The sequence below is a fragment of the Entelurus aequoreus genome, linkage group LG22 (genome assembly GCF_033978785.1).
Source record: "Entelurus aequoreus isolate RoL-2023_Sb linkage group LG22, RoL_Eaeq_v1.1, whole genome shotgun sequence".
In the NCBI taxonomy this organism is placed as follows: domain Eukaryota; kingdom Metazoa; phylum Chordata; class Actinopteri; order Syngnathiformes; family Syngnathidae; genus Entelurus; species Entelurus aequoreus.
Genome location: NC_084752.1, coordinates 43,618,673 through 43,645,681, shown reverse-complemented (window position 1 = coordinate 43,645,681; position 27,009 = coordinate 43,618,673). Strand labels below are relative to the sequence as shown.

The 27,009-nt window shown below is 38.6% G+C and overlaps 1 protein-coding gene across 1 annotated transcript in view; it reads left to right on the top strand.

Annotated features, from left to right (window-relative positions):
* Window positions 1-27,009, top strand: part of lrba (LPS-responsive vesicle trafficking, beach and anchor containing) — a 503,640-nt gene that overhangs the window by 161,181 nt on the left and 315,450 nt on the right. The window contains exons 26-29 of the mRNA XM_062033425.1: window positions 8,953-9,133; window positions 18,461-18,564; window positions 22,678-22,785; window positions 26,455-26,596. Of these exons, the coding sequence (XP_061889409.1) occupies window positions 8,953-9,133; window positions 18,461-18,564; window positions 22,678-22,785; window positions 26,455-26,596 (535 nt within the window). The remainder of the gene's footprint in view (window positions 1-8,952; window positions 9,134-18,460; window positions 18,565-22,677; window positions 22,786-26,454; window positions 26,597-27,009) is intronic.

Here is a 27,009-nt window from a genome sequence, read left to right as displayed (position 1 = left end):
AACCCTCAGGTTGCTGGCACGGCCACTCTCCGACCGCGCCACGCCGTCCCCTCTAATACTAAGCTATAAATACGAAGTTATATTTAATATTACAGATATTTGAACATTTTCACCAATGTATTTGTATTTATTATATTGCACACCCCACACACAAAAAATACAGTGGAGCCTCGATTACGGCCGTAATTAGTTTTTGAACAGGGTTCGTAAATCGAAAAGTTTGTATAGTGAAGCAAATTTCTCCATAAGAGACAATGTAAATATGAATAATGGATTCCAGCCTTGACAAAAGTCCCTATTTTATTGAACACAGTATAAAGTGCAATACTTAGACTGAGATTCAAACAAACGTTAATGACCCATAAGGGAAATAGTTCCACACAGTAGCTCAGTTACAAAGGGTAGAAAGGATAAGGATGGAAAGGATCGTGCACACAAGGGCACAAAAAGAGGGCGTGAACAAAAGGTATAAAGTAGACAAAAAATGTACCATATTTTATATACAGTATATAATATATACTATATATATATATATATATATTAGGGCTGTCAAATGATTAAAATTTTTAATCAGATTAATCACAGCTTAAAAATTAATTAATCATGATTAATCACCATTCGAACTATGTCCAAAATATGCCATTAACTGTATATTTTTGTGGGAATTGAAAGATAAATGACAGAAGACATGTGCATTTAACATATGTATGCATGTTTATTTTAATAACATCCTGTTTTTTACAATGACATTTCCTCGTCAAAATAGGAAAACAAAATAGGATGGCGTCTCTTATTTAAATGAAACTGAAATAGTAAAACAAAATAGGATGGTGTCTCCTTCTGTAACACACTAGCCATCTTGGCCATTTCTCTTCAACAAAGGAAAAACAAAGAGATTTCTCTTTTTTATCAAACCAAAAGAACATGGCCTACACAATTACATGTGGCCCGCTTCTCTATTCATCCTTTAGCCAGTTACTGAGGCAAACCAATTTGTCCACATTTTCTGAGAGTAAAGCTGACCGCTTCTTTTGCACAATGTGACCGGCAAGTGAGAAGAGTCTTTCACAGGGAACTGAGGATGCAGGAGTGGCTAGATATTTCCGAGCCAACGGAGCCAGCTTGTCATGGGCTCCTGCATGAGATGACCACCACTGCAAGGGACAGTCCGTCATTTCAATGGTGGGCTCTGCTCTGTACCTGTGTAAGGCTCTGTCAGGCTGTACCTCTTCATCTGATTCTGAATCTGAGCCCAGCTGTGGAAGAAGGTTCATTTTCTTCTTGGGTGGCCCATCTTCAGTAGTGTGTGAAGGTCTTCCAGGTGATTCACGCAGAAGGCCTCCAAGTTTGGTCCACACCTCCTCTCTGTCTGCCTTGGGCACACTTTTCAAGTCCTTAAAACGTGGGTCCAGTGCGGTTGCAATCTTGAGCCATGCATTGTTGGTGTGTTCTTGGCGGGAGCCTAGGTCGTCTTTGAATTTGGTCTTAAATCTAATCATGTATGCAGGGTCCTCATCAGAAGTTTCCATTACACGGTGTAAGTGGCAGAGGGCAGGTAGTACCACTGAGCAGGAGACGTAGGCCTCCCCACCCAGGATCTGAGTCACATACCTGCAGTGGAAAACACACACACACACACACACACAGAGAGAGAGACACAGAGACAGATACACACACACACACACACACACACACACACAGACACAGAGACAGATACACACACACACACACACACACACAGAGACAGACAGACACACACACACACACACACAGACAGACAGATACACACACACACACACACACACAGCCACAGACAGACACACACACACACACACAGACAGATACACACACACACACACACAGACAGACAGACACAGACAGACAGACACACACACACACACACACAGACAGACACACACAGACAGACACACACACACACACACAGAGACAGACACACACAGACACACACACACACACACACACACACACACACACACACACACAGAGAGAGAGAGAGAGAGAGAAGGAGAAAGACTCAAGTAAATTACTTGAATGCAAGTTGTTACATTTAATAGTAGATTAACGTTTGGTTTAATAATTTAATTTCAGCCTACAATGAATTTCCACATTATATGATGGAAGGCTTACCGGCAGGGCTCTAGAAGGGTCTCCAGTCTCTGGAGTTTATCCCATTCTGCTGGCGTCAGCATGACGAGATTATGCTGCTGTTGATCCAGGGTTGCTTTTATTGCTGCTTGATTGGGGATGATGCGTTTGACCATTTCAAGTGTGGAATTCCACCGCGTTGGAACGTCTTGGATCAGTGGCTCCTGCTGCTGTCCGAGTTTCACCTGCTCTGCATTCAGCTCCGTTAAGTTTGCCGGGCTGTGTTTAAAATGTCCCACAATCTTGCGACACTTGGCTAATGCAGGAACAAATCCGCTGTCAGCGAGACTCACAGTGATGCTTCTCTGTATGACGTGCGCGATACAGGGCATATGCTCGTATGGTAGAATACGAGCCGCAGCAATCATATTGCGTGCACTGTCAGTCCCAATGGTTGTAACTTTTCTTTCAATTTCCCACTTGCATGCCACAGTTTGAAACTGTTCTGCACATGCCTCTGCAAAGTGGCGTTCTTCCGTTTTCATTATAGTTAGCGCAAAGGACTGCAATTCCCATGCTTTAGTTATTAAATGTGCAGTTACTCCCAAGTAATTTGTGTTACTCACTGACGTCCAGTGGTCTCCTGTCAGGGCGACATATTCCGCTTGAGCTAAAGCCGCCTCTTTTTTCCCCTTTTCTGTTTCATAGAGTGCGTGGATACTTTTCATTATTGTGCCTCTGCATGGTGGCTTGTAGGATGTATCGAGGGACGCCACTTTCAAAACATCAGCGAAGCCCTTATCTTCAACAATGCAAATCGGTCTACAGTCCTTTGCGACCCATTTGGCAATTGTGTTAGTTAATTTATCCGAGTTGGACTTGCTTACTGGTCTGCGTTCACTCAGGGTTGTCTGACGCAAGCCAGGTGTAGCACTGGAAGCCCCCACAAATGCATGTTTAGCGTTGAGATGGTATTTAAGGCTTGAACAGGTTCGGTGAAACTGAAACTCTCTGTTGCAGTGCGTACAAATGACTGTCTGTTTATTTATTGTTCCATCTTTGTTCTTCTTAAACTTAAATCCCTCCAGAGGGCCAACCTGTTCGTCTTGCTCCATGTTGCTGCTCCGTTCAGTGTCGGGAGGAATTATGGGAAGTATGGGTGGAGGGATTCTGCGCATGCGTTAATTACGTTAAAAAATTTAACGTAATTAATTCCAAAAATTAATTAACGCCGTTAACGCGATAATTTTGACAGCCCTAATATATATATATAATAAATTCCAATTACCGTGTACAATATTACAGTATATGTAACAGCTGCAGCAAAACAAAGGAAAAAAGAGTAGATCAAGCGGAAAATATACATAATAAACAAAGAGATGTAGCTAACTGACATGATCCGTGGCCCGGATCATGTTTTTGTTATAATCTGTTGGTTTTGGACTCCCTAAGTTCCTGTTTTTGTGCACCCTTGTTTGTTTTTAGTTACTATTCAGTTAACCCCGGGGGAACCGAATGCTGGCTTCATTCTGTCCCTCTGATTAGTGCTCGGAAAACAGGTGAGCGTCCCGAGCACCAATCAGAGACAGGCGGAAACAATAAGCACCCATGGTAACTAAAAACAAACAAGGGCGCACAAAAACAGGAACTCAGTGAGTCCAAAACCAACAGAATACAACAAAAACATGATCTGGGCCACGGATCATGACACTAACATAGAAGTTGTCAGGTAATAGACAAATATCATCTAAAGCAGTGTTTTTCAACCTTTTTCATAAAAAAAATACGGAGGCACACCACCAGCAGAAAAGGTGAAAAAATGAAACTCCACCAGGTTGTCGTGCCTTATTTTGAGTTTGTTGTTGTTTCCTGTGTGTAGTGCTTTAGTTCCTGTCTTGCGCTGTTATTTTGGTGACCCTTCCTGTTTTGTTGGTGTTCTCCTGTAGCAGCTTCACGCCTTCCTTTGAGTGTTATTGCCCGCACCTGCTTTGTTTTCGCAATCAAGACTATTTCGGTTGTGCGTACGCCATCCTTCTTTGTGGGGACATCGTTGATTGTCATGTCATGTACGGGATGTGCTTTGTGGACGCCGTCTTTGCTCCGCACGCTGTAAGTTTTTGCTGTCGTCCAGCATTCTGTTTTTGTTGACTTTGTAGCCAGTTCAGTTTTACTTTTGTTTTACCTGTGCTTCAGTGCCTTTTCCTAGCGGGACTTGCCTTTTGTTCATTTTTGGTTTAAGCGTTACATACCTTTTTTACCTGCACGCTGTCTCCCGCTGTGCTCTGCGTATTGGGATCACGACAAACCATCCTCGACGCGTTCCGACTTCTACAAAGCAATGAACTACCTGCTGCCACCTACTGGTATGGAGTATTACAAGATTACCCTGCCAAGCTCTACACAGCACAGGCACTAGACAATTGGCACATTATTATGATTATTGATTTGCAAAAAAATATTTTTGGACCAATTAGGTGAAGTTGCATAATTTCCCACGGCACACCAGACAATAGTGTGCCGCGGCACAGTGGTTGAAAATCACTGATCTACAGTACTGTTAAAGTTAAAAGTTAAAGTGCAAAATTATTGTCTGCATTTGACCCATCAACAAACATAACAAGGAGGTGATGGATCAACGTTCTCTTTATTAACAAGCCAAAACAACAACGACAACCTGAACTGTCCTGTATGCGCTGCTCTCCCAACACGCCCCCACACAAAGAAGCCTCTGAGGGGCCCTGACAAACGATCAGAAATCCTTAAATTTAATAATCACATTGCTACAATACTAAGCATTTTAAAAAGTAAGAAGTCCACCTACAGTACATTAACATTGGCGAATGAGCAGCTTGACGAGAGGAGGGAAAGGAGCAGACAGAGTGGAGGGCAGGGGAAAGACGGGATGTGTGTGTGCGCGCTTGGAAGAGGCGTCGCTGAACGAGAGATATTGCTTCCTCCTCCGCTGTAAATAAGTCCATGTTGGTATCTTTTTCCAGAAAAGTTCCACTGTATATACAATACATTTGTTATAGTATGCAAAGATTCCTGTATATATTTATGCAATTATTTAATGACACTTCATTTGTGAGGGGAAAAAATGATATAAGTAGTGAATTATATTTATATAGCGCTTTTCTCTGGTGACTCAAAGCGCTTTACATAGTGAAACCTATAATCTACATTTTTAAGTTACATTTAAACCTGTGTGGCACTGGGAACAGGTGGGTTAAGTGTCTTGCCCAAGGACACAACGGCAGTGACTTTGATGGCGGAAGCTGGAATCGAACCTGGAACCCTCAAGTTGCTGGCACGGAACCAGGCCGCCCGTAGATGCCGTTATTTGTTATGATTATCAAAGTAGATTTGTACAACGGAAGTCTTACCCTATTAGATGCCTGCTACTTACTGCAGTTGAGTAAATAAACACACCGAGCCCCGACATGAGGAAATACTTACAGTAGTTGTCTAATAGCACAAGAATGCATCTGGAGAACTTTGTTTCCCACAAAATGAGAAATGTGTAGTTTTTTTTTTTAATCATACTTAGTTACTTGTCTGTTCCTGCTGCAAAATATCTTTCTGTACGCGTCTGCTTGCAATCAAGACGCCAACAACGTTGGTAGGGGTGTAACAGTACACAAACATTTGCTAGGGGTGTAACGGTACACAAACATTTGCTAGGGGTGTAACAGTACACAAACATTTCGGTTCGGTACGTACCTCGGTTTAGAGGTCATGGTTCGGTTCATTTTCGGTACAGCAGTGTTTCCCATGAACTGCCAAGATACCTGTGGCGGTGGGGGCGTGGCTATGGGCGTGGTCACCATGACATCATCGAGTAATTTGCATAATTTACTACAATGATATGATTTTCTCTAAAAAGGCTAAAAAGATGTATACTTGCTAATTAATAATAACAGTTTTGTTTTAAACGTCCATCCATCCATTTTACAATATAATTACAACACTTTATGTACATATTTATATACAGATTTGAACAATAAGTTATTCACTGAAATATATTTATTAATTGTGGTTCTTACAAAAAATATATCTTATAAAATATGAAAGCTAAAATGTCTCTTAAAGCTCTGCCCCTTTAATTAGTGCATACTAAATAATTTAACTTTAGCCTACTACTACAACCATATTATTTACCAGCAACATAAAGTGAAACAGAGGCAGAGGTGTTCTGCCACAGTCAGTAACAAATAAACAGAAAACAGTAGTGGTCAAATACAAATAAGGCAACAAGAGAAGTATCCTACACTTCTCTTTTGTAAAGTAAATCTGAACAGCCTATATGGGCATCTACATCAACTATATGATTTGCCTGAGAAGCTGGACAGGACCAAAAAAAAATAAAATAAAAATGTTTTTTTTTTTTAAATTTGTGGTGGACGTAATTCTTTCGTGGCGGGCCGCCACAAATAAATGAATGTGTGGGAAACACTGTTAAGAAAACAACAAAATATACATTTTTTGGTTATTTATTTACCAAATTTACAAAATCTTCCACCAAAAATATTTTTCTTAGTGTAATATTTGATGTGAAGTAATGGGAACCTTGGATAGGTCAATAATTCATAATAACATTGATTTTGATTCAATATTATGTTTTGAGCAATGACAGTTTGAAAGAAAAATAAAACAGCTTTGTTTTATTAGTCAACATTGCAACTTTTTCTAAATCACATTTAACCTTTAAGCTTTTTTATTTCACTTTTGTTATGTTTTTGTTTATTTGAATAGTATTTTTAGAATGTGCCGTGGGCCTTTAAAACATTAGCTGTGGGCCGCAAATGGCCTCCGGGGCACACTTTTGACACCCCTGCTATAGATAATAAAACGTTAAATGTGATAAATCTATGGATAAAAAGCAGAGCCTGGCGACGCATGCGCGTTTATCATAACTCTCTCTCTCTCTCTGTCTCTGCCCCTCCCTCACCAATGCTGCTGTTTGTTTTGTTTTTAACCCCTTCTTAACCCTGAACGTACATTGAAAATACACGCAACTAGAGATGTCCGATAATATCGGCCTGCCGATATTATCGGACGATATATGCGTTAAAATTTAATATTGGAAATTATCAGTATCGTTTTTTTTATTATCGGTATCGTTTTTTATTGTTATTTTTATTTTTTTTATTTTTTTATTAAATCCACATAAAAAACACAAGATACACTTACAATTAGTGCACCAACCCAAAAAACCTCCCTCCCCCATTTACACTCATTCACACAAAAGGGTTGTTTCTTTCTGTTATTAATATTCTGCTTCCTACATTATATATCAATATATATCAATACAGTCTGCAAGGGATACAGTCCGTAAGCACACATGATTGTGCGTGCTGCTGCTCCACTAATAGTACTAACCTTTAACAGTTAATTTTACTAATTTTCATTCATTACTAGTTTCTATGTAACTGATTTTATATTGTTTTACTTTCTTTTTTATTCAAGAAAATGTTTTTAATTTATTTATCTTTTTTATTTTATAAATTTTTTTTAAAAGTACCTTATCTTCACCATACCTGGTTGTCCAAATTAGGCATAATAATGTGTTAATTCCACGACTGCATATATCGGTTGATATCGGTATCAGTAATTAAAGAGTTGGACAATATCGGAATATCGGATATCGGCAAAAAGCCATTATCGGACATCCATACTTAGGATGAAAGAAATTATTCACTGTTATTAATTGTGTATTATGAAGTTCATGGAAATTATCTCAAATTTCTTGGACATTTCTAAATACATTCAGTTAAAGAAAATATTATTGCCAAAAAAGTGTCCAGATTTGAATATCTACAAAATGAGAAAAATTCAACAACATTGAACCAATTACATTACATTAATATATATATATATATTAGGGGTGTAACGGTACACAAATATTTCGGTTCGGTACGTACCTCGGTTTAGAGGTCACGGTTCGGTTCATTTTTGGTACAGTAAGAAAACAACAAAATATAAATTTTTTGGTCATTTATTTACCAAATTTGCAAAATCTTCCTCTAAAATATTTTTCTTAGTGTAATATTTGATGTGAAGTAATGGCAACCTTGGATAGGTCAATAATTCATAATAACATTGATTTTGATTCAATATTATGTTTTGAGCAATGACAGTTTGAAAGAAAAAAAACAGCTTTGTTTTATTAGTCAACATTGCAACTTTTTCTACATTACATTCAAGCTTTTTTATTTCACTTTTGTTATGTTTTTGTTTATTTGAATAGTATTTTTAGAATGTGCCGTGGGCCTTTAAAACATTAGCTGTGGGCCGCAAATGGCCTCCGGGGCACACTTTTGACACCCCTGCTATAGATAATAAAAAAGTAAATGTGATAAATCTATGGATAAAAAGCAGAGCCTGGCGACGCATGCGCGTTTATCATAACTCTCTCTCTCTCTCTGTCTCTGCCCCTCCCTCACACAATTTGTTTTGTTTTCAACCCCTTCTTAACCCTGGACGTACATTGAAAATACACGCAACCCTAACTCAAAATGCCGGACATTTGAGGCATTTAAGAAACTCCGCCCTGACAGCTCCGCAAAAGAGGACATGTCTGGTGAAAAGAGGACGTATGGTCAGTCTATCCTAGCCCGTTAGCTGCTAGCATGCCGTGTGTTGTGCCTCGGTGTGCATTGTTTACACAACGTGCGTTACGCTACTTAATATGTCCGTGTGGAAACTCGTTCGGTACACCTCCGAACCGAACAGACACCCCCGTACCGTAACGGTTCAACGCAAATACACGTACCGTTACACCCCTAAACGTTCCTAAAAAGCATGCATCTTGACTTAATACGACTCCTTTCTCATCTTCGCCGGCAGCACGAGCTGGAGAACATCGAGGCGTCCCAGGGCCTGACGCTGGAGGCTGCCGTCACCTTCCTGCAGCGCCTCGTCAGCCTCGTGGACGTGCTGGTCTTCGCCAGCTCGCTCAACTTCACGGAGATCGAGGCGGAGAAAAACATGTCGTCGGGCGGCATCCTGCGCCAGTGCCTCCGCCTCGGTAAGACGCACTTTGTTTCCTTACTTATTTCAAGGCTGAACTCTCATAAATTGCCTTTTCTTTTATCTCCTATGTTGGCCAAGCCCTCCATCAGCCGCTATTGTGTTTTGTACCCAGCTCTCTTTCCCTATCGGCTCTCTCTTATCGTGTTATTATAACCCCCACTGCATGGTAATACCTTTTCAAATGGCTGCTATCCTGATATAGTGATTTACCCATAATGGCCTTGGCTGTACCGTGCTGCACAGCGTGGCCTCGGGGCTCTTTGCCTCCCTTTTATTCCAGGCCGTTAAAGTTTCATCTGGTAAGTGCCAAGCCTCATATTTAGCTGTGCATTAAACATGTGTACATTATTTAGCACCGCTGCATCCATCATGCATTGTTCCGTATGCGGCCGAATCATCCTATTTGTCCTGTTTACTACAACAATGTAAAACAGGGGTGCCCATTACATCGATGGCGGAGGGTGTGTCAGTCCATCGCCAGCCAGGCATTAAAAAAATAGACTAGGACGTCACTTTCGCACTTGATGGTCTCTTGATTGACATTCACAGCACCCGAGGGTCTTGTGAGATGACGCTGCACTGCAAAAAGTCAGTGTTCAAAAACAAGGAAAAATTAAAGCTGCAAGCAGCATTGGTCGGGCCCGCATATTTGGCAGGTTTTAGTCCTAAGTGGTCAGTGTATGAAATCTAGCTCTAAGTCAGACCTACATAGAGGTTTTTGTTTCATGTCTCTACGATATTCGTACTGGGAGTTAGAGGAAGTTGTGTCTGTGTTTTTTTCCTAGGTGCTGCGGCACAGTGGTTCTTTGAAGGCTCGTAAAATCGAAACCGTAGCACTTATCCAAACTTTTTGAGAGTCCTTTAATCAGAAGGGTGCAATATCTCTCCTGTAGTAGTTTGAAGCCGAAACGACAAACGCGCTCAGAGGAGATAATGTTTAATGTTTGTTGACCGTTTTTTACAAAAATGTTGTTTTGAAGGGGAGATTGCAAACTTTTTGTTGATTTTTGCTGAAGGATGTCAATCTATGAAATGTAGGTCTAAGTGAGACCTACATAGAGGTTTTTGTTTCATGTCTGTAAGACGTTCCTACCGGAAGTTACAAGCAGTTTTGTCTGTGTTTTCCTCTGAGGAGCAGTTATGTCTCTGTTTTATTCAAAAATTGCGCTAGAGCGCAATTTTGAGTTTTGGGGTTCGGTTTTTTATTAGATCGCAATTTCCAAGAGTCCTGATGTGTGTGAAAAGTTTGGTGAGTTTTGAAGTATTTTAAGGGGGTCAAATTACAGCTCAAAGAGGCAAAAATGAGTGTTTTTAGTACAATTTTGTCTTGAAGGGGGATTTGCCAACTTCCTGTTGGTTTTTAGCCCGAGGATGTTACATTATGAAATGTAGGTCTAAGTGAGACCTACATAGAGGTTTTTGTTTCATGTCTCTACAACCTTCCTAGTGGGAGTTAGAGGCAGTTTGTTTTTGTTTTTTCCTAGGGGGCGCTAGAGCGCAATTTTGAGTTTTGGGGTTTGGTTTTTTCGCAGGTCCTGATGTGTGTGTCAAATATGGTGAGTTTTGAAGCATGTTAAGTGGGTCAAATTGCAGCTCGAAGAGGCGGCGGAAGAAAAAAGAATAATAATAATAATAATAAAACCTTACAAATTCAATAGGTACTTTCGTACCATTGCAAAAGGACTCCCTTTGGGATTCCTTTGACAATGGGCCGTGCGGGCCCTAAAAATACAAAAATGAGGGGTATTTTATTTGAACTAAGCAAAATTATCTGCCAATAGAACACAGTGTTTCCCATAAACTGCCAAGATACCTGTGGCGGTGGGGGCGTGACTATGGGCGTGGTCACATTACATAATCGAGTAATTTGCATAATCTACTACGAGGATTTGATTTTCTCTAAAAAGGCTCAAAAAATGTATACTTACTAATTAATAATAACAGTTTTGTTTTAAACGTCCATCCATCCATCCAATTTACAATATAATTACAACACTTTACGTACATATTTATATACAGATTTGAACAATAAGTTATTCACTGAAATATATTTATTAATTGTGGTTCTTACAAAAAATATATCTTATAAAATATAAAAGCTAAAATGTCTCAAAGCTCTGCCCCTTTAATTAGTGCATACTAAATAATTTAACTTTAGCCGACTACTACAACCATATTATTTACCAGCAACATAAAGTGAAACAGAGGCCGAGGTGTCCTGCCACAGTCAGTAACAAATAAACAGAAAACAGTAGTGGTGGTAGATAGACACAGAGCTTCATCAAACATCTGATCCACTGAACAAAGAGCTCCAAAAATCTTGAACTTTAGACTGCCATCACTTTTACTCCCTACACTTAACCATGTGTTTCCTACTGCCTGCAGACTTTGCACCCTTTGTTATATACACATGTTGTGTTTCTAATAGAAATACATTTAATAAAGTCAAATACAAATAAGGCAACAAGAGAAGTATCCTACACTTCTCTTTTGTAAAGTAAATCTGAACAGCCGATATGGGCATCTACATCAACTATATGATTTGCCTGAGAAGCTGGACAGGACAAAAAAAACAAAAAACAAAAACAAAAAAAACCTAAAATTATTTAAAAAAAATAAAAAAAAAAAAAATTTTTTTTTTAATTTGTGGCGGACGTAATTCTTTCGTGGCGGGCCGCCACAAATAAATGAATGTGTGGGAAACCCTGAGAACAAGAAAATTCGGCTTGCCAAGACTTTCCAAAACAAGTCAAATTAGCTAACTTCAATGAACCCAAAAATACCTTAAAATAGGTATTTTCTCACTAATAACAAGTGCACTTTTCTTGGTAGAAAAAAAAGACCTTTTTGCTCAATATGTTGAAAAATATGAAGTAAATGCAAGTGCCATTTACTTGACATAATGATATGCGTTTGAAACCAGCAAACTTATACTAAAAAGTAGTTTATTGTTCTTAATGGAAAGGCAACAAGGCAAGCGCTTGTTACTCTCGGGGTCTCCTAGCCGCTCAGGCAAATCATATTGTCTAAAAATGCATTTTTCCATCGATAACGTGACATCATCGCATCAAGTGCGTGCTCTTTCAGTCAATTAGTGCGCATATATACAGCCCGGCCCAAAAATGTTTTAATTGTAATTTTGAAGAATTTATCTGAATGTGCATGAACTATTTCTGTTCAAAATAGTTAGAAATGTTAAATATTTAAATATTAACTGTCAGTTTACTGTACTGTGCCAACTGTACTACTATATGAGTACGTATGTTCTATTGTTTCATTGGAAATAAAACAGCAAAGTCCATTTGGCTGTCATCTGTTTTAATTATGAGACACAATTGTGTCAAAGTCATCTGCGGTCCCCTCCAAGGTTTCTCATTGTTATCCCATTGGGTTGAGTTTTTCCTTGCCCTGATGTGGCATCTGAGCCGAGGATGTCGTTGTGGCTTGTGCAGCCCTTTGAGACACTTGTGATTTAGGGCTATATAAAGGCCTACTGAAAGCCACTACTAGCGACCACGCAGTCTGATGGTTTATATATCAATGATGAAATCTTAACATTGCAACACATGCCAATATGGCCGGGTTAACTTATATAGTGCAATTTTAAATTTCCCGATAAACTTCCGGTTGAAAACGTCTATGTATGATGACGTATGCGCGTGACGTCAGTAGTTAAACGGAAGTATTGTTACACCATTGAATCCAATACAAAAACGCTCTGTTTTCATCTCAAAATTCCACAGTATTCTGGACATCTGTGTTGGTGAATCTGTTGCAATTTGTTGAATGAACAATGGAGACTGTAAAGAAGAAAGTTGTAGGTGGGATCGGTGTATTAGCGGCGGAATACTGCAACACAACCAGGAGGACTTTGAGGATAGCAGACGCGCTAGCCGAACAACCGCATCGGTGATCGGGTGAAGTCCTTCGTCGTACCGTCGATCGCTGGAACGCAGGTGAGCACGGGTCGTGATGAGCAGATGAGGGCTGGCGTAGGTGCAGAGCTAATGTTTTTAGCATAGCTCTGTCGAGGTTCCGTAGCTAAATTAGCTTCAATGGCGTCGTTAGCAACAGCATTGCTAAGCTTCGCCAAGCTGGAAAGCATTAACCGTGTAGTTACATGTCCACGGTTTAATAGTATTGTTGATCTTCTGTCTATCCTTCCAGTCAGGGACTTATTTGTTTTGTTTTTATCTGCAGTAAAGCCCAATGCTATCACGTTAGCTCAGTAGCTAAAGTGCTTCACCGATGTATTGTCGTGGAGATAAAAGTCACTGTGAATGTCCATTTCGCATTCTCGACTCTCATTTTCAAGAGGATATAGTATCCGAGGTGGTTTGAAATACAAATCCGTGATCCACAATAGAAAAAGGAGAGAGTGTGGAATCCAATGAGCCAGCTTGTACCTAAGTTACGGTCAGAGCGAAAAAAGATACGTCCTGCACTGCACTCTAGTCCTTCACTTTCACGTTCCTCATCCACAAATCTTTCATCCTCGCTTAATTTAATGGGGTAATCGTCGCTTTCTCGGTCCGAATCTCTCTCGCTGCTGGTGTAAACAATAGGGAAATGTGAGCAGTCCTTCCTCCGGTGTCGTCACGCTACTTCCGGTAGGGGCAAGGCTTTTTTTATCAGAGACCAAAAGTTGCGAACTTTATCGTCGTTGTTTGTTCAGCAAAAATATGGCAATATCGCGAAATGATCAAGTATGACACATAGAATGGATCTGCTATCCCCGTTTAAATAAAAAAATGTCATTTCAGTAGGCCTTATATAAGTAAACATTGATTGATTGATTTCAAACTAGATGGTTCTTGTCAAATGTTGCTTTTTACCATCACTTTTGCTCTTTTGTAAAATAAACTACAGCCAATTGAGCCAAACAAAAAGCTAAACCGGCTCTTTTAAGCGCAATTCTGAAAACAAACAACCTCTGATCTGGTTCAGAAAATCACAAATGCTCATAATCTATCATAACACCTTCAACTGATTGTTTTTTCTCAAACAACATTTTGTACAGAGGCCTTCATAAATCACACAAACTTCAGATGCTCACTGAGCTGCAGTCTTGTGAGACTCGCGGAAGTCTCGCCGTGCATCCTGAAAGTTCCTACGTGTGCGATCGCACCGCCACCGCATGTAAGCGTGCGTGTCACGTCCAGGCTTTTGCTCAAAGGCAGCGCATGTTGCAGTAATGGAAAACAACAACATGGGAAATAGCCACAGCACAGCAGTCTTGGAAAGCGGCCGTTATGAAATGAATATTTGATGAGGTATGCACTCCCCATCGCTGCCAACTAATCTGATTTGGGACGAGTGTAACAAGGTTTTAGCGTCTACCAAACCCTTCCACCCCTTTCCTCTCTCCTTGTGTGGTTTTTTTTTGTATATATATATAAATGGCCGTACGAGAGAGTGGTCCTAATGGAAAAAGCCAACCCATTTCCAGATGGAATAATTCCCTCTTTTGCTATCTAAATGGCCCTGAGTTAACATTTGTCACTTGTCAAGTACCAGACCAGTACGGGAGGAGAGCTGCACGGGCGATATCATGGCTGAAGCGCCCTTTTTTATCATTTAGAAATATTAAAATAACACTGCCATTAGGGTTGTCTCCATACCAATATTTTCGATACTTTTGACTTTTGGAGATTTTGACTAGTTTAGGGAGATTTTGACAAGGTGTGGGCTGGTTATGAATAACACGTTAATTACGTATTATTAACATAAAAACTATAAAACGTAATAACAATGTTTCCCATAAACTGCCAAGATACCTGTGGCGGTGGGGGCGTGGCTATGGGCGTGGTCACCATGACATCATCGAATAATTTGCATAATTTACTACAATGATTTGATTTTCTCTAAAAAGGCTCAAAAAATGTATACTTACTAATTAATAATAACAGTTTTGTTTTAAACGTCCATCCATCCATTTTACAATATAATTACAACACTTTATGTACATATTTATATACAGATTTGAACAATAAGTTATTCACTGAAATATATTTTTTAATTGTGGTTCTTACAAAAAATACATCTTATAAAATATAAAAGCTAAAATGTCTCAAAGCTCTGCCCCTTTAATTAGTGCATACTAAATCATTTAACTTTAGCCTACTACTACAACCATATTATTTACCAGCAACATAAAGTGAAACAGAGGCAGAGGTGTCCTGCCACAGTCAGTAACAAATAAACAGTAGTGGTGGTAAATAGACACAAAGCTTCATCAAACATCTGATCCACTGAATGAAGAGCTCCAAAAATCTTGAACTTTAGACTGCCATCAGTTTTACTCCCTACACTTAACCATGTGTTTCCTACTGCCTGCAGACTTTTCACCCTTTGTTATATACACATGTTGTGTTTCTAATAGAAATACATTTAATAAAGTCAAATACAAATAAGGCAACAAGAGAAGTATCCTACACTTCTCTTTTGTAAAGTAAATCTGAACAGCCGATACGGGCATCTACATCAACTATATGATTTGCCTGAGAAGCTGTAGAGGACCAAAAAAAAAAAAAAAAAAAAAAAAAAAATTTTTAAATTTTTTTTTATTTTATTTGTGGCGGACGTAATTCTTTCGTGGCGGGCCGCCACAAATAAATGAATGTGTGGGAAACCCTGGTAAACATAAAAAAATAATAGTTGGACACAAAAATTTGAAGCACATATGAATGAGACCATTTAGGGAGATTTTGACAAGGTGGGGGCTGGCTATGAATAAATAACACGTTAATTACGCGTTACTAACATAAAACTTTAGCATAAAATGTACTAGTTGTACAAATTTAATTTGCAGCACTAGCGTTCGTTACAAGTCTGGGGAGATTTTAATTAGGTGGTGGGGGGACTGGATGCCATCGGGAGTTAGAATGTATTTTAGAATAACTTAAAGGCCTGCTGAAATGATTTTTTTTTTAAAAACGGGGATAGCAGATCTATTCTATGTGTCATACTTGATCCTTTCGCGATATTGCCATATTTTTGCTGAAAGGATTTAGTAGAGAACAACGACGATAAAGATCGCAACTTTTGGTATCTGACAAAAAAAAAGCCTTGCCCCTACCGGAAGTAGCGTGACGTAGTCAGTTGAACATATACGCAAAGTTCCCTATTGTTTATAATGATGGCCGCCAGAAGTGAGAGCGATTCGGACCGAGAAAGCGACGATTTCCCCATTAATTTGAGCGAGGATGAAAGATTTGTGGATGAGGAAAGTGCAAGTGAAGGACTAGTGGGGAGTTGAAGCTATTCAGATAGGGAAGATGCTGTGAGAGGCGGGTGGGACCTGATATTCAGCTGGGAATGACTACAACAGTAGATAAACACAAGACATATATTTTAAAGATTAAAGATTAAAGTACCAATGATTGTCACACACACACTAAATGTGGTGTCCTCTGCATTTGTCCCATCCCCGTGGGGAGCAGTGGGCAGCAGCGGCGCCGCGCCCGGGAATCATTTTGGTGATTTAACCCCCAACTCCAACCCTTTGTTGCTATATACTCTATTAGCCACAACACAACCAGCCAAAAGAACCGTTCACCTAACCCAAGGTTCATAAAGCTTATATATTTACCCAAAGTTACGTACATGACACACACGTACGGGCAAGCGATCAAATGTTTGGAAGCGCGCAGGGGTGGCCTGATATTCAGCTGGGAATGACTACAACAGTAAATAAACAGAAGACATATATATACTCTATTAGCCACAACACAACCAGGCTTATATTTAATATGCCACAAATTAATCCCGCATAAAAACACCTAGGTGTTTGTTATGCTAGCTCCTAGCTCCTAGCTATAGCTAGGAGCTAGGAGCTCCCGTCCATATAACCCGCCAATACAATTCAAACACCTGCACAACACACACAATCACTCAGCCCAAAGAACCGTTCACCCAACCCAAGGTTCATAAAGCTTATATATTTAACCAAAGTTACGTACGTGACACGCACGTACGGGAAAGCGATCAAATGTTTGCAAGCGCGCGGGGGTGACCTGATATTCAGCTGGGAATGACTACAACAGTAAATAAACACAAGACATATATATACTCTATTAGCCACAACACAACCAGGCTTATATTTAATATGCCACAAATTAATCCCGCATAACAAACACCTAGGTGTTTGTTATGCTAGCTCCTAGCTATAGCTAGGAGCTAGTATACTAGCTCCCGTCCATATAACCCGCCAATAGAATTCAAACACCTGCACAACACACACAATCACTCAGCCCAAAGAACCGTTCACCTAACCCAAGGTTCATAAAGCTTATATATTTAACCAAAGTTACGTACGTGACACGCACGTACGGGCAAGCGATCAAATGTTTGGAAGCGCAGCTGCGTACTCACGGTAGCGTGTCTGCGTCTGTGTATCCAAATCCTGGTAAGAGTCTGTGTTGTCCCAGTTCTCTACAGGCGTCTGTGTATCGAAGTCAAAGTCCTCCTGGTAAGAGTCTCTGTTGTCCGAGTTCTTTGACCTTGACTGCATCTTTCGGGAATGTAAACAATGAAGCGCCGGCTGTGTTGTGTTGCTGCTGACTTCCCTCGCAAAATACTCCGCTTCGCACCGACAACTTTCTTCTTTGCTTGCTCAGCTTCTTTCTCCATAATGCAATGAACAAATTGCAACAGATTCACCAACACGGATGTCCAGAATACTGTGGAATAATGAGATGAAAACAGAGCTATTTCGTATTGGCTTCAATGGGGGAGCCATACCTCTGTTCTACTGGCTACGTCACGCTCATACGTCATATCCAAAGGAGTTTTCAAACGGAAGTTTAGCGGGAAATTTAAAATGTCACTTTATAAGTTAACCCGGCCGTATTGGCATGTGTTGCAATGTTAAGATTTCATCATTGATATCATCGGTAGTAGTGGCTTTCAGTAGGCCTTTAAACTGTAAGGACACAAAGTAAAGTGTTGTAACACAAAAGAATGGCTGTTTTATTGTAATATTTGTAATAAATGGTGCCAACGTCACTTGGCGCCACCACGTACAGGAGAGTGGCGTCTTCTTATTTGCCACAATAGGACGAGGGAGGTTCTCTCTTCACCGTCTAGTCAGCACATGTGATTTGTTACGCTGGACATGATTCAAGCGCACACCCTTGCACTGTGACCTGGCGGCAGGCCAGGAGTGAACCACGATGCCAGAGTTGGCTCGACCTTGTCACGGCGCCACTCGTTCTTTTTGCTCTCCCGGCTACTGCCGCCACTCCCCTCCCCCCACGTGCTGTCACACACATTTGTGCATCTGCGTTGCTTGATAATTCTATCTGTGATGCATCTTCCCCAGTGTGTGCCATGGCTGTGAGGAACTGTCTGGAGTGTCAGCAAGCACACTTGAAGCACACCCAAGAATGCAACGCCGCCCTTCCGGCCAAATCTGTGTCGGCACAGGCAAGTCATACCCTTCACAAGTCTTTATCTTTTTGGCACTTTCCTCACTTCCCTTTTAATCCTGCACTTTGTTTGGAATTTTCTCTACCATTCACAAACCTTATGAGACAAGAACACACACGTTTTTCTTTTTTTTAATGCATTCTAACTCTTAAATAAATGCTAGAAAAATTCAGCTAACAATGGAGCCAATGAGAGCTGCTCTTTTCCGCCTATAAAGCACTCTAAAAAAACATCCATAAGCATCCATCATTGTTTTATATACACACTGTAAGTATATATGTAATGTAGTAACATTCATAATAACATGTAATATATACATGATGTAAGTGTATATGTCATGTAGTAACATTCATAATAACATGTAATATATACATGATGTAAGTATATATGTCATGTAGTAACATTCATAATAACATGTAATATATACATGATGTAAGTATATATGTCATGTAGTAACATTCATAATAACATGTAATATATACATGATGTAAGTGTATATGTCATGTAGTAACATTCATAACAACATGTAATATATACATGATGTAAGTATATATGTCATGTAGTAACATTCATAACAACATGTAATATATACATGATGTAAGTATATATGTCATGTAGTGACATTCATAACAACATGTAATATATACATGATGTAAGTATATATGTCATGTAGTAACATTCATAATAACATGTAATATATACATGATGTAAGTGTATATGTCATGTAGTAACATTCATAACAACATGTAATATATACATGATGTAAGTGTATATGTCATGTAGTAACATTCATAACAACATGTAATATATACATGATGTAAGTATATATGTCATGTAGTAACATTCATAACAACATGTAATATATACATGATGTAAGTATATATGTCATGTAGTGACATTCATAACAACATGTAATATATACATGATGTAAGTATATATGTCATGTAGTAACATTCATAATAACATGTAATATATACATGATGTAAGTATATATGTCATGTAGTGACATTCATAACAACATGTAATATATACATGATGTAAGTATATATGTCATGTAGTAACATTCATAACAACATGTAATATATACATGATGTAAGTATATATGTCATGTTTGTAATGTAGGTTTTGACAGTCCACTATATTTTCAAAAGTCTTAGGTGTGGGAGGTTTACATTTACATGTTTTTAAAATTCATTTTTTAAGAATCACGTACTATGTAATGTCAATGCAATCCCGTAGAGCTGCCACTTCATTCTCAGCAAACATGGACAATATTTCCCAGTCTTGGTTTCCATTGTGTGGTCTGACTCGACAAAGTCCTGCCCTTTCCTCCCACTGACCACACGCGTGATTACATTATCTGAGTGCTGATTGAATTACCCCCCACCGGTTGCTGCTACAGCAGACGCACACCTTTGTCATTGTACTTTCCCTCTTCTGTGGATTTGATCCTGGCTCTTCCAGTAAAGTCCTGCTGCTCTTCCCTGAAGCGGGTGTTAAAGCTCATCAATGATGCAGCGGCTCTATCGAAAAGACATTATGTTAAGCACACCCTCCCTGGAGGAGAGCTGTGAAGACCCTAACTGTACCATACACACCACACACACACTGCAAAAAGTCAGTGTTCAAAAACAGTTAAAAAAAAATACAAAAATGAGGGGTATTTTATTGGAATTAAGCAAAATTATCTGCCAATAGGACAAGAACATTTGGCTTGTCAAGACTTTCCAAAACAAGTCAAATTAGCTAACCTCAATGGACCTAAAAATAGCTTCAAATAAGTATATTCTCACTAATAACAAGTGCACTTTTATTGGTAGAAAAAAGCGAGACCTTTTTGCTCAATATGTTGAAAAATATTCTTAAATGAAGTAAATGCTAGTGCCATTATCTTGACATAATGATATGCACTCGGCATTACATTTCTTGAAACCAGCAAACTTATACTAAAAACTAATTTATTATTCTTAATGGAAAGGCAACAAGGCAAGCGCTTGTTACTCTTGGGGTCTCCTAGCCGCTCAGGCAAATCATATTGTCTAAATATTAGAGATGTCCGATAATATCGGTCTGCCGATATTATCGGACGATAAATCCGTTAAAATGTAATATCGGAAATTATCGGTATCCTTTTTTATTTATTATCAGTATCGTTTTGTTTTTTTTTGTTTTGTTTTTTTATTAAATCCACATAAAAAACACAAGATACACTTACAACTAGTGCACCAACCCAAAAAACCTCCCTCCCCATTTACACTCATTCACACAAAAGGGTTGTTTCTTTCTGTTATTAATATTCTGCTTCCTACATTATATATCAATATATATCAATACAGTCTGCAAGGGATACAGTCCGTAAGCACACATGATTGTGCGTGCTGCTGCTCCACTAATAGTACTAACCTTTAACACTTCATTTTACTCATTTTCATTCATTACTAGTTTCTATGTAACTGTTTTTATATTGTTGTACTTTCTTTTTTATTCAAGAAAATGTTTTTAATTTATTCATCTTATTTTATTTGATTCATTTTTTTAAAAAGTACCGTATCTTCACCATACCTGGTTGTCCAAATTAGGCATAATAATGTGTTAATTCCACGACTGTATATATCGGTTGATATCAGTATCGGTTGATATCGGTATCTGTAATTAAAGAGTTGGACAATATCGGCATATCGGATATCGGCGAAAAGCCATTATCGGACATCCCTACTTGTTACTCTCGGGGTCTCCTAGCCGCTCAGGCAAATCATATTGTCTAAATATTAGAGATGTCCGATAATATCGGTCTGCCGATATTATCGGCCGATAAATGCGTTAAAATGTAATATCGGAAATTATCGGTATCGTTTTTTTTAATTATCAGTATCGGTTTGTTTTTGTTTTTTTTGTTTTTTTATTAAATCCACATAAACACAAGATACACTTACAATTAGTGCACCAACCCAAAAAACACAAAAGGGTTGTTTCTTTCTGTTATTAATATTCTGCTTCCTACATTATATATCAATATATATCAATACAGTCTGCAAGGGATACAGTCCGTAAGCACACATGATTGTGCGTGCTGCTGCTCCACTAATAATACTAACCTTTAACAGTTAATTTTACAAATTTTCATTAATTACTAGTTTCTATGTAACTGTTTTTATATTGTTGTACTGTCTTTTTTATTCAAGAAAATGTTTTTAATTTATTTATCTTATTTTATTTGATTCATTTTTTTAAAAAGTACCTTATCTTCACCATACCTGGTTGTCCAAATTAGGCATAATAATGTGTTAATTCCACGACTGTATATATCGGTTGATATCGGTATCGGTAATTAAAGAGTTGGACAATATCGGCATATCGGATATCGGCAAAAAGCCATTATCGGACATCCCTACTAAATATGCATTTTTCCATGGATAACATGACATCATCGCGCCAAGTGCGTGCTCTTTCAGTCAATTAGTGCGCATATATACAGCCCGGCCCCCGGCCAAACATTTTTTTATTGTAATTTTGAAGAATTTATCTGAATGTGCATGAACTATTTCTGTTCAAAACAGTTAGAAATGTCACATGTTAAATGTTTAAATAGTCAGTTTACTGTACTGTGCCAACTGTACTACTATATGAGTACGTATGTTCTATTGTTTCATTGGAAATAAAACAGCAAAGTCCATTTGGCTGTCATCTGTTTTAATTATGAGACACAATTGTGTCAAAGTCATGATTTTGTTTATTTCACGCTTAAAATAAGAAATGATGACTTTAAAAAAGTAGTTTTCTACTTGTGAGTGTTGATGACACAGCTTTGCAACAGTTGATATTCTAGTTTCAAGCATGTTTTACTCAATATAGCTCATCAAATCTCAGCAACAAGCTGTAATATCTTACTGACATCATTTAGGAGCAAAACACTTAAAACAAGTAAAACACTCTAACATCAAATCTGCTTAGTGAGAAGAATGATCTTATCAGACAGAAAATAAGCAAATATCACCCTTATTTGAGATATTTCATCTTACTTAGATTTCACTTTTTGCAGTGTAGATGTGCGATTGGGGTTTGGAGTAAATATAAAATGTCTCACCGTGCTTTCACTTCCTGTGCACACAGAGTCCAGTGGATGCCGTCACAGGCGGACTGTCTCCGGTGCGAGACTTTGAGCGACTGCTACAGGACATGGACATCAACCGCCTCAGGGCTGTCGTCTTTAGAGATATTGTGAGTTGTGGGCAGTTGTTTCACCTGTAACTTCCTTTTTTAAGCCACCATGGATTCATAACATGGGGAACAACAAGTCATCCACCACTAATTTTTTTTTTGTTAGCACAGAACATGGCTTGCAGATTTATTTGGTTTGAATAACTGATAGAACTTAGATTTCGGCTTCTTACGATCATGCAAATATGATTGAAAAAAGGAATAGGGCTGTCCTGAGTTTTAACAGTGAAACAGATGAGTAAAAAAAGACTACTAGAAATTTGGGATTTCATCATGGTTGCTATTTATTTTAATGCCAGTACGCCTAATCAATAATCACTAAAGTCAACAATAAAAGTAAGGCATTTTTGCGTTGACTTACATGTGGACGGTAGGGGTGTAACGGTACGGGTATTTGTATTGAACCGTTTCGGTACGGGGGTTCCGGTTCGGTTCGGAGGTGTACTGAACGAGTTTCCACACGAACATATTAAGTAGCTTCCCTCTGCCTCTGTCAGGACTCTACACAGCACCCAGCATTAGGGATGATGTTTGATAAGGAATTATCGAGTTCGAGCCTATTATCGAATCCTCTTATCGAACCGATTCCTTATCGAACCGATTCCTTATCGATTCTCTTATCGAGTCCAGATAGGTTGTTGTCTATGGAAAAAAACACACAATATTTGGTTTAACAAAAGCTCACTTTTATTATATAAGAAAAAAATAAAATCTAATAAATAAATAAATATTGACTGTTACCCACCTAAAAAAATAAAATAAAATAAATAAATATTGACTGTTGTTACCCAAAGTATATTAAGTGGGATTTTTCAGAGAAACAAATATATACAGTAACACAAAAACAAGCTGTCTCTGTGATCACTATAGGTGTATAAATAATAATATAGTGTTAAATAAAATCAGTCCCTTGGGCACAATACTGAAAATAGTACAGCTCTCCAAAAAGTGCACTTCTGCTGCTATTGGAACATAACTGTTTGTTATGATGCTTTGACATTTTTGCACTTTATTTCTTTATTGAAAGAAAATTCTATGAAGAGAAAAGTTCTTTGCAAATGTGGATACAATGCTAATAAATGAAAAGTTAAAGCTAAAAAAAGAAATACACTTTATTGAGTTAACATTATTTCTTTATAGGGGGGAAAAATGTTATGAGCTAGAGAATATAACAACTACACTACCCAGCATGCAACGGGAGTTACGAGCATGCGCGGTAGCCCCGAAAAGTGTTGCATGTTGCCACGCTGTGAAAGTAAACGTCAAGAACTCAGCCAACACGCCTCGTCTGCATTATTTATAATTAGACAGACAACACATCTACAGTGTGATTTTGTTTTGTTTACAAGGAAAGAAAAACAAAAGTTAAAAAAGGGAGATGTGTTGTATATATATGTATGTGCTGCGGTTGTTTTAAGAACGTTGCGACAGCTGCCGTAAAGGAGGTGCGTTGCTAGCCTGGTTGCTATGTTTCCGGTTGGTCGTAAAAGTGTTGGTCATGTGTTTTACCCTGCTAAAATCTCTCAGTAAAGTTATTCGATGGATTATAGCTTTTGTTTTGAACTTTATTACACCTTGGAGCGCTTTTTCCCGTCCATTGTTTTCCTGCTTTCGCTATCTGCGCCTAATGACTGAGCTATGTGACGTCATTTATTGTGATGTCCCACGGAGCATTTCTGGTCGGGACGGGATTCGAATAAAGAATCAACTCTTTTCCTTTACTGTAGTGGTCTCGATAACGGGTACCAGTTCTCAAAAAGGGATTCGAGTCCGAGGACTCAGTTCTTTTCTTATCAAACAACCGGGAAAACCGGTTTCGAGTATCATCCCTACCCAGCATTGTCCCACCCAGACAACCATCTGATTGGTTACAAACAGAGCGGTAACAGCCAATCAGCAGTGCGTATTCAGAGCGCATGTAGTCAGTGCTTAGCGTTTAGCAGGTAAGCATCAGGCAGCGGACTCTCCCCAAATGATAATAAACACCTCCCAGTCAACTGCTAGTAACATCACTATGAGCCCGTTGACCTTCTAGAAATATAAAAGGCAGCCAAGCTCGCTCGCAGTCCTGGCTTGAGGTGAAGGCTAATTAGCTTTTAGCGTAACGTTAGCTCATTTTGCGGTGTGTGTGTGTGTGTGTTACGGACAGCAAAGCCCTGTCTGTCTGTTATTTCACTTGACCTTTTTCTGTGTTGATTGAGCTGTGTTGAAGCAGCAAAAAAGGACATTATGTTAAATGAAGAGTTTCTGTCTCTGATAGTTGATATAATAATGTAAGTGCATCATTAAGCCTACATGAACTCCATGGTGTTCAGGGATGAATAGTCTCTCCTATTGCTATTGTACTATTTTTTCAGCTATAGTTACATGAATCATTAGTAATGCAGCAGCCTAGTTTTGAATGGCAGGGTCCCTGCTATCACATAAAAATATAACATTTACATAATAAAAATCAACTACAGGCTTCCCAAATGCTGTCATAAATTAAGCATGATGAGTTGACTTGAAACTGTTTACTGTTGCACTTTTTATATGTAGAAGAAAAGTTTTGTAATTGTATTTAATCTGAGCAACAACTTGAGGCAGTTTAATGTTGATTAACGTGGGCAGAATTATTATAGTGTTCCCAATGTTAAAAGGATAAAGCCATTGTTTACAAATTTGGTAAATAAATAACCAAAACATTTATATTTTGTTGTTTTCTTACTGTACCGAAAATGAACCGAACCGTGACCTCTAAACCGAAATGTTTGTGTACCGTTACACCCCTAGTGGACGGAGTCTCAGAATTGGCCATTATTATGAAATCCACATTTATATCGGGGAAACTTGACATAAATGTGACTGAAATGCTGTCACTGCGAGGAAAAGAACATGTCCTGAACCTCTCATTCATCCCCAAAACACGTCCTAAACTAGGGTTGCACGGTATAGCGGGACTAGTATAGTACCGCGATACTATTGAATCGTATTCAGTACTATACCGCCTCTAAAAAGTATTCCCCTCCCCCCTTTTTTTTAACGGGCATGACGGCACGTCGTCGTCACGTGGTGTCATTGCTGGTTTAACGAGCAGAGGAGCACGTTGGGCAGCGCACACACACGGAGTACTTACAAGCAGACACAGAGTGTAGACAGAAAAGGGAGAATTTTATGCAAATACTTTTATACAAATGTTATTTATAACACAAAAAGCACACACTCTGTACACTAAGTGTAAAAGGTGGTAAACAAAATGTATTTGTTTTATTATATTACTAAGGATATTTGTATTTATTATTGTTATTTGACTTGTTTGTTTATTACTAATTCATGTCCGCTGTTCTTTGAAATGACATTTAATGTTGCGTTTTGGTGGTACAATAAATACTCATGTTTTTAAATGAATGAATAATCACTTGGGTTATGAATCGGGATTTAATATTAATTAAAAAATAAACATGGTTATTATTTTTGCCATAATCGTCCAGTACTTTTTTTATGGATTCAAAAGACTTCAAGTTTTATTCTAGCCGACTTAAAAATTGGAGCATGTTGCCTTGTTGAAAACCTTTGAGGGTGCATATAAACATTAGGTAGATGCACGTGGGTTGTGTACGTTGACATACTTTTATTGACCAGACTGACCCTTGCAGGACTTGTTTTTTAGTGCATGTTGTTTTGTTCCAGGAGGACAATAAGCAGGCTCAGTTTCTGGCTCTGGCCGTGGTCTATTTCATCTCCGTCCTCATGGTGTCCAAGTACCGCGACATCCTGGAGCCCCACAATGACAAGAAACACGCTCAGAGATCACAATCTGGCAGGAGCACAGGTACAGCATATGCTCAAATTAAGGGCTGCACAAACTTTCATTAATTAAAGCATGCAGGGGCCATTTTGATATTTTTCATTATCTAAGATTTTTTTCAACTTTAGGGCTCCCTAAAAATTTGAAAAATATGTTTTTTATTATTATTGTTTTTATTATTTAACGCTTCAACTCTTAAACATTTTTTTAATGCCCTTTTTTGCCAAAGAAAACAATTAGGAATGTCCGATAATGGCTTTTTTGCCGATATTCCGATATTGTCCAACCCTTAATTACTGATACCGATATAAACCACATTATTATGCCTAATTTGGACAACCAGGTATGGTGAAGATAAGGTCCTTTTTAAAAAAATTAATACAATCAAATAAGATAAATAAATTAAAAACATTTTCTTGAATAAAAAAGAAAGTAAA